Source organism: Thunnus thynnus, chromosome 20 (genome assembly GCF_963924715.1).
Source record: "Thunnus thynnus chromosome 20, fThuThy2.1, whole genome shotgun sequence".
In the NCBI taxonomy this organism is placed as follows: domain Eukaryota; kingdom Metazoa; phylum Chordata; class Actinopteri; order Scombriformes; family Scombridae; genus Thunnus; species Thunnus thynnus.
Window position 1 is genome coordinate 10,008,436 of NC_089536.1, and position 14,168 is coordinate 10,022,603.

Below are 14,168 nucleotides of genomic sequence, written 5' to 3' on the forward strand. Positions count from 1 at the left end.
GATCTGCACAGGTTTGACAAAAGGTAACATAATAAAATAGGGATGTTGTAAAAGACACATCACCTCAAAAATTCAAAAAAAAAAAAAAGAAAAATCACCCGCTGTTGGAGATAAACATTGCACAGCTTTTTCTTAGTAGCAATTTCTCTGTGAAAGAAGTTGCTCTTAAATCACATCTGTACAATTTAATTAGCAGGTTTTCTAACTCATCAGCTGCAAATTGTCAAGTGAACAATGTTTTTAGGGCAGTTTTTCACTTCCAAACATCAACTCCTAGGGTACTTTTAGCAGCATATTTGTTTAACAAGACGATGCATCTATTGGTGGTTTCGCAGAATGAATTTTCCTCACAGCAAGTGAATTTAACACAAGACACCTCTGATCTAATAAAGTTTTATTTTCTTAGAAATGGCCAGTTTCCTGTTTTCTTTTTTTGTCTTTCTAAGAAAGTATACCCCTTTTTGAATTCCAACTAGCATCTACATAATGGTTATTGAATACTTCACAATATATTAAGTCTAGATGTTATGGTACATGCATACGATTCAGGCTGCATGAGGAGCCACAGTCACCACGATACACGGGGGAGGACGGGAGGAGTGGGTGGGGAGGGGGAGGTGGGGAGGGGGAGGGGGACACGGGGGGAGACTGCAGACCGACTCTTCAGTTCCAGTTCAAAAGGAGCTCTGACGCCTCCTATTAAAACCCTCTCCATAAAACACTGACTGCATCAACTTATAAACATATACACACACACTCTCACACAACTTGCACTGTACACAACACACATTTACACACACACATACATACACACCTTTATACAACTGTGGAGCCCCTCCACCTGCCATTTAAGCTAATATACTGGAGAGGGTTTTTAGTGTTTAAACGAGATTCTCTTTCACAGAAAGAACTTCACCACTGGGACCTTTTGAGTTTCTGCAGTTTGCCTGGGTGTCGGGGGTGGGAGGAGGGACGCTAAACCAAAGAAAAATAATAATAATTATAATAATATATATTAAAATAAAAGACATTCAAATACAGTCAGCTTTTTGCTTGAAAATACAAAACTACATGAGAAAGCATTGAAATAAAATCCACTGATCAGAACATAGTTTTTAAAAAAACAAACAAAAAAAAAAAAAAGCCCAAGTGCTCCATCACACACACAATCTTGCTCTTTATCCACACACAACAGAGCAACATCCGCCCATATGTTGCCTAGTTACAACTGCCTGGGCAGCCAATGGGGATGGCAGCTGCGAGGAAGCAGGAAGTCTCTTTGACAGCAGTTCTTGTGAAGAAGAAGAAGAAGACGAAGTGGGCCGGGAGCTGAGAATTAACACCGAGTGAAGGGGGGGGTTGGAAGGGGGGGGGGTGGGGATCTTCACGTGCTGCCGCCATTGACAGCCTCTCTTCAGAGCCCTTCTCTTCCCTTCTTTGTCTACAGACTGCAATAAGAAATACTCGAGTGAGGAATCTCTTGTGGCCGTTCTGTCAGTCTACTCTTTGCTCCACTGCTCCCTCTAGTGGAGTCTGCCGCCGCTGCAGTGTGTCTTGACTGCAGCGGGCAGGAAGCTGCTTCCTCTGCAGCCTCTTTTCACCTCGATCCCGTCTGAGAGCGCCGCAATCACAGAGTCTCTCTGGGTCCTTATGGCTCCAAATGGATGTGTGTATGTCACTGTGCCTGTGTGCGCGCGTGTCTGTGTGTGTGTGTGTGTATGGCTGTGTGCAATGTAATGTGTTTTGTATGCTTATGTGAGAGAGTGTAACTCGACTGGATGCCTTCAGTTATGTTGCAGCGTGTTGGACTCGATGGGCGGCGCTGAGTCATACAGAGTGTCTGTGTCGTGTGTGGGCTCTCCGGCCAGCGTGCACGGGTTGGACAACGTTCCTGCTCCGCAGTCACAGAAAAACCTGGAAGGCACATATATCAGGGATTAGACGCCATACTCCCTTTAAATTTGTGGTGCAAATGCTAGTTAAGTGGATTTTTACACATTTTTCAGTTCAATCAAGGATAAAACCCCCAAGATTATTATCCCTGATGTTGGAGAAGCAGTGTCAGAGAGGAATAAGAGTCTCACCGATCGTGCCGTATAAACTCTACGTCGTGCCCTTGGTGGCATTTTTTAATGCAGTTAACACAGATGGCGTTCCTATCTGTTGTATTACAGGTGTGACACCTGCAGAGACAAAAGACAAGATAAACAGTTAAACATGAGACAGTTCCTTACTTGAGTGTTTTTAACCACCGCTAATCTAGCAGAGATTTCATCTTTTCTGATATTTTCCAACTCTGAACCTTTTGTTTACCTGTAGAAGTCGTGCATGGGGTAACTGGTGTAGCTGGAGATCTTATAGAGACACTGTCCTCTGCTCACAGCCTTCTCAATGGCATCCTGGTTATTCAGAATCTTATTATCTAACAGAGGAGAGAGCACAACAGAAAATTAACAAGGCGATACCACGGCTTGACCTAAGCTTTAATGTCCGCAAAAACACTAAGTTACCTTTCATGGTGACGTTGACCCCCGAGGCGAGAAACAGCCCTCCGAAGCGATTGTTGAAGATCTGGTTGCCCTCCAGGGTGGCTGTGGCGTGGTTAGTGATTTCAATACCTGGAGAGGAAAAAAAAAGAAACATCAGCGCCAAAATTAAGTACAATCTGATATGTTTGTCACATGGAGTTTATCGTAAACAAAGCTAACCTGCAGCAAAGCCGTCAAAAATGCGGTTCTTGCGGAGTATTGGATGGCTGTTAGTGCTGATCAGCACGCCGGCCTGAGCGTTCCTGAAGATGTCGTTCTCCTCCAGCAGACCTGAAGAGAAAAAGATTTTATAATACAAACTATAAGACAAAGAGGTGCCAAATTAGGAGGAGCAAACACCAAGGTGACTGTTAATATGTAGCTATGCTCTAATTTATAGGGATGTCCTGAGCCAATCTCAAAGATCGGTATCAGCGCCGATCATGGCATTTGTTAACTGAACGGTATTGGCTATATTGAACGAGAATTTGTGCCAAATCCTTTCTTTTCAATCTTCAGCTCTCACACAGGTGTTGTAAACGGAGAGCACAGTTTGTGGCAGGACACAGAAGCGTACTCTGGCATACCTGCGGCTAAAATATCTGTAGTATGGAAATGTTTTAAATTGGAAAACAGAAGCAGTCCAACATCCACTTGTAATGTCTGCAATGCAAGTGTTTTGCAAGGAAGCAGTAACAGACCTGCACTCAATACTACCAATTTGATACAGCACCTAAAAAAAAAAATTAACACTCAACGAAACACAGTGAGTTCATGCAACAAATATTGGAGGACACTGTTATAAAAGAGAGAAATTTTCTCTAGACTGTGACAAGGCCAAAAAGATTACAGAGAAGGTGACTGAATTCATTGCTTTGGATGACCGGCGCGTCGCTGCGGTAGCGAGCCACGGTACACGCTACCCTCTCTACACTACCGGACCTTTACAACAAGGTTCCTGACCACCCATGAGGTCATTTAGCAGATCTGACTGCTATTGGCTTTACCACAGAAATTTGGAGTTCTGTTTATTTAGTTATTTTGTAAATAAACCCTTAAAGGAACAGCTTGGATGCAGGCAATGTTTTTCTTAATGCATTGCAGAGCTGTTCAATTGTCAAGCATATACACTGGGTTGATTTTAATAACTTTAATGTACTTGGATGGGCGCAGCTGTATTATCTAGGCAGATACTCAAGATCACATGACTCAGATTGGGGCAAAGAGACTTGCTCAGGCTAATTTAAGTAAACTTAAGTTCGACTGATGGTTGGTTGTACTGTTTGGCAGTTCAAATCAAAGACATTTTCAGAAGCTACGACACATTTTCTTAATTATCTTTGTTTTGTGGAAGATGTTACAGAATATGTTGGGAGTACCTCTGCCTCCGTTGAAGATGCAGATGCCTCCGTCTCTGCCGTCGTGAATCTTATTTCGTCTCAGCGTGGGGTTGCTGTCGGTTTTGATCCACACACCGGCCATGGCATTGTCAAAGATCTCATTGTCCTCGATGAAGCCCAGACCTGTTGACATTAAAACACCAGAATTAGATATAGGAGTAGCCGCACAGTATATAACAGATTAACAGTGGAAAGGTAGAATACAGACCTGAGTTGTAGACTAGAATCCCTCCATTCTGGCCTCCCCATATCTTGTTGCGCCTGATCTTTGGGTTGCTCCCCGTCCTGTCGAGATGAAACATTATTCACAACCGGTTCTAATAATCAGTCACATAATCCACAGTTTTATTGCTGAAAGTGAGCATGCAAGCTCTTTTTATTTGTTACGAACAGATAAAGAGATAAAACGACAAGACGCAGATCGATGGATAAATAAAACTAATTCAAAGTTTGTGAGAGAAAAAACTGCTGAAACATGTTACCTTATTTGTACACCAGAGTACATGTGATTGTAGATGTCATTGTCTTCCAACACGCCATGCCCGTTGTCATAGAAATATACACCAACCTAAAAAAAAGGCAGATGATCATAAGATTTAACGGACACAAGAAACGTCCATACAAAGATAAAAAGGCGCAGTAATTAATTGCAGATATATAGATTCAATATTAGCACTCCAATTAGGATATGTTCTGTAACACAGTGGGAAGGCTGAAATAAAGACTGCAGGGTATTTGTAAGGAATATTTTGTGCTTAAGGTAAGAAATTCACTATTTGAAAAATGTGTGACATCATGTTTACTTTCACATAAAGGTGCTAATCATACTCGAGCTAATTGAGGGTGTTTATATTAACCTTTGACACCCTGCAGTCTAGTCTCCCTGTTGCCAAGAGTAATCCAATTAACAAAATATTCACACACAAAAAATAGTCAACTAAAAGTACATGTACACGGCAAAATATCCCTTCTGTTGTTTCAGTGCACTTCACCTCTTAGCAAAATTCAACCGCAAACTTTCCTGAGTTATCTTAACTACATGACGTTAAACCAAAACCAGATTTCTCAAAAATCCAAGAACTAAATTCAGAACTTAAAATAGTAAAACTTCAAGGCATTAAAGCTTTTTGATATGTTTAGTTAAATGTATCATCACTCAAACGTCTCTTCACTCCACCTGGTTCTGACACATGCATTCCTTCACAGTGCCAGAAGAAAGATTTGTATCTCTAAATATAGAGAACGAACTAAAAAGCATGACATATAATCAGTTACAGACTATTTGAGGATGTTGTTCTCCAGGTTTTGTAACAGTTTCACAGGGGCAAACGTTTAAGTATGTTGGTTTTTTACCTGTTTGCCACTGTGAATGCGGTTCTTGCGGAGGACGGGAGTGCTGCCTGTGGTCACCCAGACTCCGGCCAGTGTGTTGCTGTAAACCTCGTTCTCCTCGATCACCCCCTGGCCTTTCTCGTGCTGAAACACAAAACAGAATCAGCTGTCTGACAATCTTTCTGGAGAAGGTGGCTTTTTTTGATCCACTTGTGAAGCGAAGAGTGTTATTTACCACGTAGATGCCCCCGTGCTGTCCGTCGTGGATCTTGTTGTGCCGTACAATGGGGCAGCTGTTGGTTCTGATCTGGATTCCCGCCAAGGCGTTACCGTAGATATCGTTACTCTCTATCAAACCCCGTCCGTCTCCAAATATGTACACCCCTCCTTGGTTACCGTTGAATATAGCGTTTCCCCTGGATATAAAATAAAAAACAAACATGAAGTAAACATGCACATCATAATAACATAATGTTTTGTTTTGTGAAGCGTGTGTTCTCACCGTATCGTCGGGTCACTGTTGGATGTGATCCACACGCCGGCGAAGTTATTGGCATAGATTTTGTTCTCTATAAACTGCCCCCGCCCCTTCTCGTGGACGTAGATGCCTCCCGTCTGGCCGTGGTGGATCTCACAACGCACCACTGTGGGGTTGGCGTAGGCCTTCACCTCAAAACCTGCTATACGGTTTCTATGGATGTTACAATTTTCAAAGTAACCCTGAAAACACACAGAGAGGAAGAACGATCAGCTGGATCATTATGTGGGGGTAGTAAGAGAGTGGAACCAGAATTTCTTCAAGTAAAAAATATTTGATAGTTTATGTTTAGTTACCATGCCGTGATCGAAAGTGAATACTCCGACATCTCGCCCGTGGTGGATGTGGTTACGTCTAATGATGGGGTTGCCGTGGTTTTTCACCCAAATTCCCGCTAGCGCGTTGTTGCTGATTTCATTGTCTTCATAAATGCCCTGAAATAGACAAGAAGACTCGGAGTCAGAGGCAGTGACAGAGTTAACCTATTTGTATGTGTGTGTATGCATGAGCGGTTAAATCTATTTTTACCTGTGCATGGTCTGTAATGTACAGTCCTACGTTCTCACAGTCGCTGATGTTGCAGTGTTTGATGGTTGGGCACGCTCCCTGGCCGCTCACACACACAGCTGAACCCACTGAACACAAAAAAAAAAACAGAAGGGTCACACATAATGATCACTTAACACTATCAATTAATTTAGGGCTGCAACTAACGATCATTTTCATTATCTGTAGATTAGTTTCTCGATTAATCGATTCGTCTATAAAATGTCAGAAGAGTGAAAAAATGCCCGTTACGACTTCTTAGAGCCGATGGTGACGTCTTCAGATGTCTTGATGAACAGTCCAAAATCCAAAGATATTCAGTTTACTATCATATAACACAGATCCTCATATTTGAGAAGCTGCAACCAGCAAATGTTGGGCGTTTTTGCTGAAAAATGACTAAAAGATTATTCGATTATCCAAATAGTTACTGATTAATTTTCTGCCAATCGACTAATTATTCTAGCTCTAAATTAATTTATCATTTGAGCGACTGTCAAAGAACCCAAAAGGTATTTAATTTACAATGACAGTGTTGGACGATTAACAAATACTTTATGCTTTTATTAGCAGTAGTGGAGACATGACGGGAAACAAAGGAGAGAGATGCAACAAAGGTCCTCAGCTGGATTCAAAGCGGGGGCATTGTGACTCATGTTTGGAGTTTTGACCCCTGAGCTAAGGGAGTGTCCTGTTATTATCAAACTTGATTAATTAATTTTCTGCTTATTGACTCAATTCATCATTTTGGCACAACTCCATTGATGCTGTCATGTGTTTACAGTAGTCTTGCCAAATTTAATCAACCCTTCCGCAGCGCATATACAAGCATGTTCATCCTGTATGTAAGGCCACTGGTCAAATGTGTGCCACACATGTATGACTTGAGATACAATTTGGACTGGAGTTGCAGCCCCTCAAGCAGAGTTGTCAGGAATCCATAAAACTACAATTTGGTGATACTTGTGTGGCGATACAGATAGCAGCCACCTTATACAAGTCCAACATTATACTCACTGATAAACAACGACGAGGCTTTTGATATTTTCTTCAAGTAGTACTCCCGTAGTGTACAATTCATTGATGCCAAATGTGATCTGACATTTAGTACTACATGGTCTCAATCAGACAAGACAGATAACACACTGTGCTGATAAAAAAAAATAAGCCTCAATACACAAGAGATGGTCTTATACTGAGCAATACTGGCATTGATTTTCCAAAACTTCACTGAAACAACCTGAAAATTTTCCACTAGAACAAACTGTCATAATAAAAGTAGTTGCCAAAAAAAATACTGCTTCAGGGTTTCTTGGTTTTCAGTCCAAGACCCAAATGACAAATTTAGTGTTACATGCTGGGACACACACTCAGAGGGAACATACTGATCATTTAGTGATATACCTAAGTTAGGGACACTGTGTGCTTTTTAAAATAGCAGACCATGGCTCTAAATCATTATACAGGGTGTTAACACATGCACAACATCATGTAAAACAATAGAAGAGCCCTGCAGTAATGCTACTTTTGCAAAGGTAAAGTTGCATTTATCAACAAGGTTGCAAAGTCAACTTTCATTTTTGAGACCCCCCCCTGTAAATGAATGATCTGTATGTGTGTGTGTGTGTGTTACCTGTGCATGTGGAGCGGATGATGCAGTGGTCGATGTTCGGGCTGCAGTTGACTGTGATCTCCAGACAGTGGTGGGCGTTATGGTGCTGTGCTGACTTATCATCAGGATTAAACTGAGGAGAGAAGTGCAGCAGAGGTCAGACAGAGGCTGCGATTACTGACAACACATCAGGCTTCTGTCCACCCACCACATCCAGACTGACTCTTCCTACTGGGAGGCATAAGTGACACTAATAATACTTGTAGCTGATAACGAAATGTTACAAGGAAACAGTGAAATCTACACCATAAGACAAATAAAATTATCAGTACGACGCCGACTGCGATGAATTTTCTACCAATGTGAACGTTCTAAAAATTGTCTTATGATTTACAAATTATTGCTTTAACACTATATAAAAGATTGTCCGAGACAACCAAGACAGGTGTTTCACACATCAGCAAAACACAAACCATAATCTTTATTTTCTACTGGTTCTTAATATGACAATTCATATTATACCCTAATTTGCATTTTAAAACAGTTAATTAACAGATAATCAGCAAAACAATCTGAAACTGAACAAACCTTTATGGCAAAACAGTTACACTAGTATCTTCTAAAAGTTCATTAAAACAAAAATATCACTCTTATAGGTTTGTCACAGTGAAAAACTGCACAGACAACAATTTGCAGTCGTTATTAGGTGTTCATGAGAATTGTTACAAGACCCGTTTTTATTTTACTCTTTTGTGATTCAGACCCAAGAGTCTCTGTTGGAGAAATAATAATTTTATCCTCAGTTATGAATAAATGATAAACTGGAGGCCAACCTTGACTTTCCCCACTGTGACTACACGGCTCAACAGTGGAGCCCTGTGATAGGACTAGAAGGTAGAGACCTTTGATATACAGCCGGTTCTTCAGGTTCAAGTTACTGTGCTTACCTTGATGGTCATGTATCCCACGTAGGCGTCCTCTGAGCCCTCCATGAAGACAAATGTTGAGTCTCTAGTATTCTCAATCACCACCTTATCAGCTACTTTACCAGGAGCTGAGGAGAAAGCGGAGAACCCTCATTAACACCCTCATATATAAACACTGCTGAGACTGTATCCCTATCTTGAGAGATACTGATTACACATGGCACAGGCATACTTTTTTTCGGTGAAGGTATCATACTGACCTGCACCAATCATGGTGATGGGGGACTCTATATAAATCCACTCGTCAGTATAGATGCCAGAGTGGACAAAGATTAGACCGTCAAAGTGGGCTTCTTGCACCCCACCCAGCGCATCTTCAATGGTGTCATAATACTGCCAGAAGACAAAAAAAACACATACAATTCATAAGAGGATGGTTTGGAAAAGCAAGATGATGTTTACATTGGCTTTGCAAAGTATACACTTAAGTACTATGACCAAAGAAATGAATCCTTAACGATTTCTCTTGAGCAGAGAGGTTTTGACTTACCAGCATATTCTCCCTGCCTTTGTATCTGCCGGGGTTACTGTAAAAATGTTCGGCAAAGCCTGGTTTTACATGGGCACCTTTGTACTGCAACACAGAAAACAGCAGGGTCAATATACATACACTGTTGTTAGGTAGTGTCATCATACAACCTGGGTATCAAACTAACATTTTCCAGCAGGTAGTAAAGCAAAAAAAAAGTCTGCAAGTTTTTGAATGGAGAACACAGACAAGAAGGGAATGTGCTGCTCAACAAATTGCTGTAAGGTGACAGTTTGTGTACATCAGACCTTCCTGATTTTTTTGGCTCCTGACCCTTTAAAGCAACCGCAGAATTATTTTTTTTTCTGCATTTATATTTAAAAAAGGTTAGATGACGCAAAGTCCTGTCCTGTTAACCATCTCGCAAACCCTCAGATTTATCCTTCAACCCCCACGTTGATGCACATGAATATATGCAAACCAACCACCACAGAACACAACATATGCCGAGGTACAAACTTTCACAATGATTATAGAGTGATTCACAGTTAATTTCGTTTCTAGACATCAAAATTACAAGGAGTACGACTACAGTATAAACAGAAGAAGAGAGTAAAACTGCAATTTGTAACACGACCAGTGTTTTGATTTCACTACTACATTATGATCAATAAAAAGCAAACATGTTTACTTTCCAGTAGCCTGAGGAGGTTAGACCAAGTTTAGTCTGGACTGACATAATTAGAAAATGAGATTAACTCCACGGTAAGACATTTTATACATACATCTGTTGCCACTGCCTTAAAACAACAATGTGATACAGATATTAAACTCATCTGTGTGCGGATGAACTGAAAGCATTCACCGCAAGACTGAACTTCTGAGAAATACTGTCTATGTGGTTTTGACAGCTACTGGTCATTAAAGTTTGACAAAAAATTTCCCCCAGAAGAAACATGATAAGGAGATGCATGAGTGGCTTGACAGTGTTTCTAAACCACTTTTCAAAAGGGATTTAATGGAGTCAGGTCATTATATATGTATATATATGACAAAATCTGTCACATTTGATCAATTACTTTACACCTTGTTGTTGTGTTTCATTTACTGCCGATTAATAAAAGCACATTTTACTAAGTTAATGACTGTGTTACATAGTCATGTTAAAGCCATTCTTCCATTTGCCCCTGTATATATTGCAATATTTCAAAAATAAATGCACATTAATTTGCTTTCTTATATATGTGTGTGTGTGTACAAAGTGTTTTATCTTTACATGCACTCTTTTTCCCTATGTCAGACATTGATACCCTACAGTAAAAAGATTGGCATGGATTTTATTGCAAAGCCACTTTCACCTTGTTCAAACTGCAGATTGTTTATTTTTAATATGTATATACACATATATGTAGAGAGAGAGAGAAAATGTAAGGAGAGAATAAACCAAACCAGATCTACAAAGACACTGAGGCACTTTCTTCCTCACAAAAAGACAACGCACCCAGAGACTATAAGGACTGACTTACCAGCTGTTGAAAGCTCTCCTTCCAGGGGTTTGGGTGTTCATGCTCCTCTGGGCTGACTTGGTAGAACCTGCCCGGCTCAGGGTGCATCATGGGACGCGTGTACTCAAACACTTCCATGTATAGACGCTTCCTAGATAATGAAAAACAGCATACCACAAACTTCAGCTGTCTGCACTTTAATGACTTTGATATTCAAAACAGAAACCAAGACATTTCCATCTCTTCAGCAGCACTGACCAGAGGATAGGGTCGTTGGCTAGCTGGCTGAATCTCTTGCAAACACAAGCTGCCTGACAAAGGTCCTGCTCCAGTAAGTAGGAGAAGATCTTCAAAACAACCTCATCTGGAAGCTTCTGTTGCAGATATTGCTCTGCTGGGGCTGCTAAAAGACACACAAACACATACTCACAATGTAAGCACTGAAAAATCTCTTCACTCCAAGCACATTAAACTATGGAGTTGTGCAATTTAATGGATTGCAAAAAAAACAAAACAAAACAAAAAAAAACAAGATTTACCAGCACGCACAGAAAAAAAAAAAAAAAAAAAAAAATCAATAAAAAGACTCAACTAAAAAAAAGCTAACACTCTCTCTGCCCCAGTTCCAAAGATTTAACACACACCTGGCAGGTCGTGGCTCTTACCGGACACTCGTGCCCGCTTGGCTCGATGGCCAAAGGCTTCTGTTGATGAAGTGGAAGCTCCCTGTAAAAGAGGGCAAGTAGGATATTAACTTCATGCCAAGATTCAAGCACTAAGTAATCAACTTGGAAATTTACTGCTCTGTCACAAAATCATTGTTCCTTCAGAGGAGGACACAATCAATCAGCAACTCTCTCTCTCATCCACATACACAATCAAGTCTGCAGACCCTCACACTGCAGCATGAAAAAAAAAAATGCACTTAAATGTTTCAGTCTAACCTCCATTGGGCCCTTGCTGGGGCAGGCAGAGGCGGTGGCAGAGGCAGCGGCGGTTCTCTTGGGAAGCAGGGTCTTGCGTCGAAGCTGGTAGGGACTGTTTTGAGCTCCTGGGCCGGACTCCTCAATAGCCATCTCTGCTGCGGCTGCTGCAGGAGCCTCCTCATCTGGACAGAAGGGCAAACAGATTTGCTATACATATACCACTTTCTAAAGAGGCACTTCAATGCACAAAGCTGCAGTATAGAGCGAGGACATGCCACAAAAGAAAAAAAAAAACCCACAGTGTATGTCATTGGGTGCACAATTATACATCTAAATTTCCTCCAGTAATCACAGTAAACACAAAAACCACTGACCCTCTTATTCTCCTTACCCTTATTGACAGAATGATGTGCATTCAGCTCACATGCTGTATGCACACTGCGCTAACAGACAGGGCAATAGTTGGTATGGCAGACAAAGGTTAGTGATTGATAATGGCAGATGCACCCTTGCAACCACATTACTAGTCTTTCATGTCTAGTCATTCCCAGCTGATATCGGGCAGTGTGTATATGTCGCTGGGTCATATGTGTGCAGGATCAGACTCATCTTTGTGCTGCTGTCAAATTAAGGGCCGCAGATGAAGTCGATCAGACGTGAGGCTAATGGCTAAAAACCGAACTGCGTAGCTGGCAAATCCGCGGTGTAAACAAATCGAGCTCGGGCTAGCAGGCACCGAGAACAAGGAAGGGGACATGGTTCAATCTGCTGGCTGCGTTAGCTTTTAAACAGCAGCTCGGAGCACACAAAATGGACACAGTGAATTCACCTAAAAAAAAAATTAAAAAAATCACACCGTATCATCTATCACAGCTGATCTGTGTGGCCTTTTGAAGCCGGGGCAGCTAGCTAGCATTGCCCCCATTCGCTGCTAATGTTTTTGTTAACGTTACACCCCAAAAAAATGGCAGTCTGAAAGACAGCGCAGATTTACACCCTCAGAATCGGTAGTGACAGCTGGGAATGCAACGGCCGAGCAGACACGAATATCCTGGTTTCAGCGTATGGAGTCGATCCCCTTTGCCTCCAGCTGAGGTTACCCGAATATCAGCTATTAATGTTGTAACCGTCTAGCTACATACGCATTACGTTAGGCGAAGACAACCCCCAACCTCCTCCTAACCTGGTAGCTAGCTAGCGGCGTTAGCTAGCCCCAATCACTCAAGCCAAACAAAGCGCGGCCTGGCCTAAGCCACAGAGCAAGAAGCCTCGGGTTTTCCTGCTGAACCCGCCGCCTCTATGTGTGAAAAACAGGCCAGTGGGGGAAAACCGAAGCGTTACGTGAAGGCTGCTATCGCCTGACTTTTGTTTTAAATCGTTAGCTGAACATGGCCTAGCTTTACCTCTATCCCCGTTGTTCCGTTCGGGCTGCACCGGGCGCGGCCTCGACACTCGCCTGGGTCTCCTGTTGGTGGCTCTGACGGAGTTCATCTGGGGAGTTGGTTGTTGAAAAATAGACTGCTATCCTCGACCGCCCGCTCCTAATTTTAGCCCTCGACCCCAAACTACCACCCGGGCAGCCTTTTCCCAGATACACCTAAACAATTGCGATCAAGAACCCGCTGGTATTTGGGGTGTAATCGCCTTTTTTTTCTCCTCCGTGGTGTTACTGCTCCCCCCGTATCGCTGCTCGGTGCCAGCTCCGTCTCAGTCTGTAGCAGGAGGAGCCATTAACCCACACGGGAAACAATCGCGAGAAAAAAAGAGCAGAGTGTCTGTTTGACCAATCACATTTGTCGTTTTATAATCTCCTGCTGCAGCGGCCAATCAGGAGCGTCGTATCAGACGACTTGACAAACCTTTCTGTTGGGGTTCGGAATCGGTCAAGCGGCGATTTGATAAATTCATGGACACGCCAATGGACTCTACAGCCACTACAATGATGTACACACTGCAGGTCCAGCTCACATTACTGGAGGTACAAAAGTGCATCAAGGCTACGTATACATGTCAGTGCAATGTGCAACAATGTGCCACAATAATGACCAGGAATAGACTTAAATGCTAAACCTAACGTTTCCAGAATATTTAACAGTCAGTGTATTATTTTAAAAAGCTGCAAGTCAATCTTTAATTTGTGTAAATATTTTCTAGCATTTATATTTGCTATCTTATCCTATCTTATTATCAAATATATGTTTATATTTTCACTAAGATATGGCACATAGGTATAGGTTATTCTGGCAGTAACAATGGCTTATAGACACTTAAAAATATGAAAGTATTCTAAGAAATAGATTTTTATTTTGTTTTATTTATTTTTTTG

At 41.7% G+C, this 14,168-nt stretch overlaps 1 protein-coding gene across 5 annotated transcripts; it reads right to left on the reverse strand.

The window, feature by feature from the left end:
- Positions 1 to 379: 379 nt before the first annotated feature.
- Positions 380 to 13,590, reverse strand: fbxo11b (F-box protein 11b). Of its 5 annotated transcripts, none has more exons than XM_067577125.1 (22): positions 13,246 to 13,590; positions 11,861 to 12,024; positions 11,582 to 11,642; positions 11,175 to 11,316; positions 10,938 to 11,067; positions 9,433 to 9,516; positions 9,143 to 9,275; positions 8,904 to 9,010; positions 7,978 to 8,089; positions 6,327 to 6,433; positions 6,095 to 6,232; positions 5,763 to 5,980; positions 5,496 to 5,676; positions 5,282 to 5,404; positions 4,411 to 4,496; positions 4,137 to 4,213; positions 3,908 to 4,051; positions 2,709 to 2,819; positions 2,511 to 2,618; positions 2,314 to 2,422; positions 2,085 to 2,183; positions 380 to 1,914 (listed from the first exon to the last, which is right to left on the reverse strand). In XM_067577125.1, exons 1-22 carry the CDS (start codon positions 13,331 to 13,333, stop codon positions 1,785 to 1,787), a joined length of 2,652 nt encoding a protein of 883 aa, XP_067433226.1. In that variant the 5' UTR covers positions 13,334 to 13,590; the 3' UTR covers positions 380 to 1,784. The 5 variants fall into 5 exon arrangements, with proteins under 5 accessions (XP_067433226.1, XP_067433225.1, XP_067433224.1 ...); XM_067577124.1 differs by having other exon boundaries at positions 11,175 to 11,319; XM_067577123.1 differs by having other exon boundaries at positions 11,561 to 11,642.
- Between the last annotated feature and the right edge of the window lie 578 nt (positions 13,591 to 14,168).

Coding starts and splice junctions, on each gene's coding strand:
- fbxo11b (XM_067577122.1), bottom strand. CDS start 13,333: ATGAACTCCGTCAGAGCCACCAACAGGAGACCCAGGCGAGTGTCGAGG. Junction 12,025..13,245: donor ACGGAACAACGGGGATAGAG/GTAAAGCTAGGC, acceptor CCTTCTGTCCAG/ATGAGGAGGCTCCTGCAGCA. Junction 5,677..5,762: donor AACAGTGACCCGACGATACG/GTGAGAACACAC, acceptor TTTTATATCCAG/GGGAAACGCTATATTCAACG.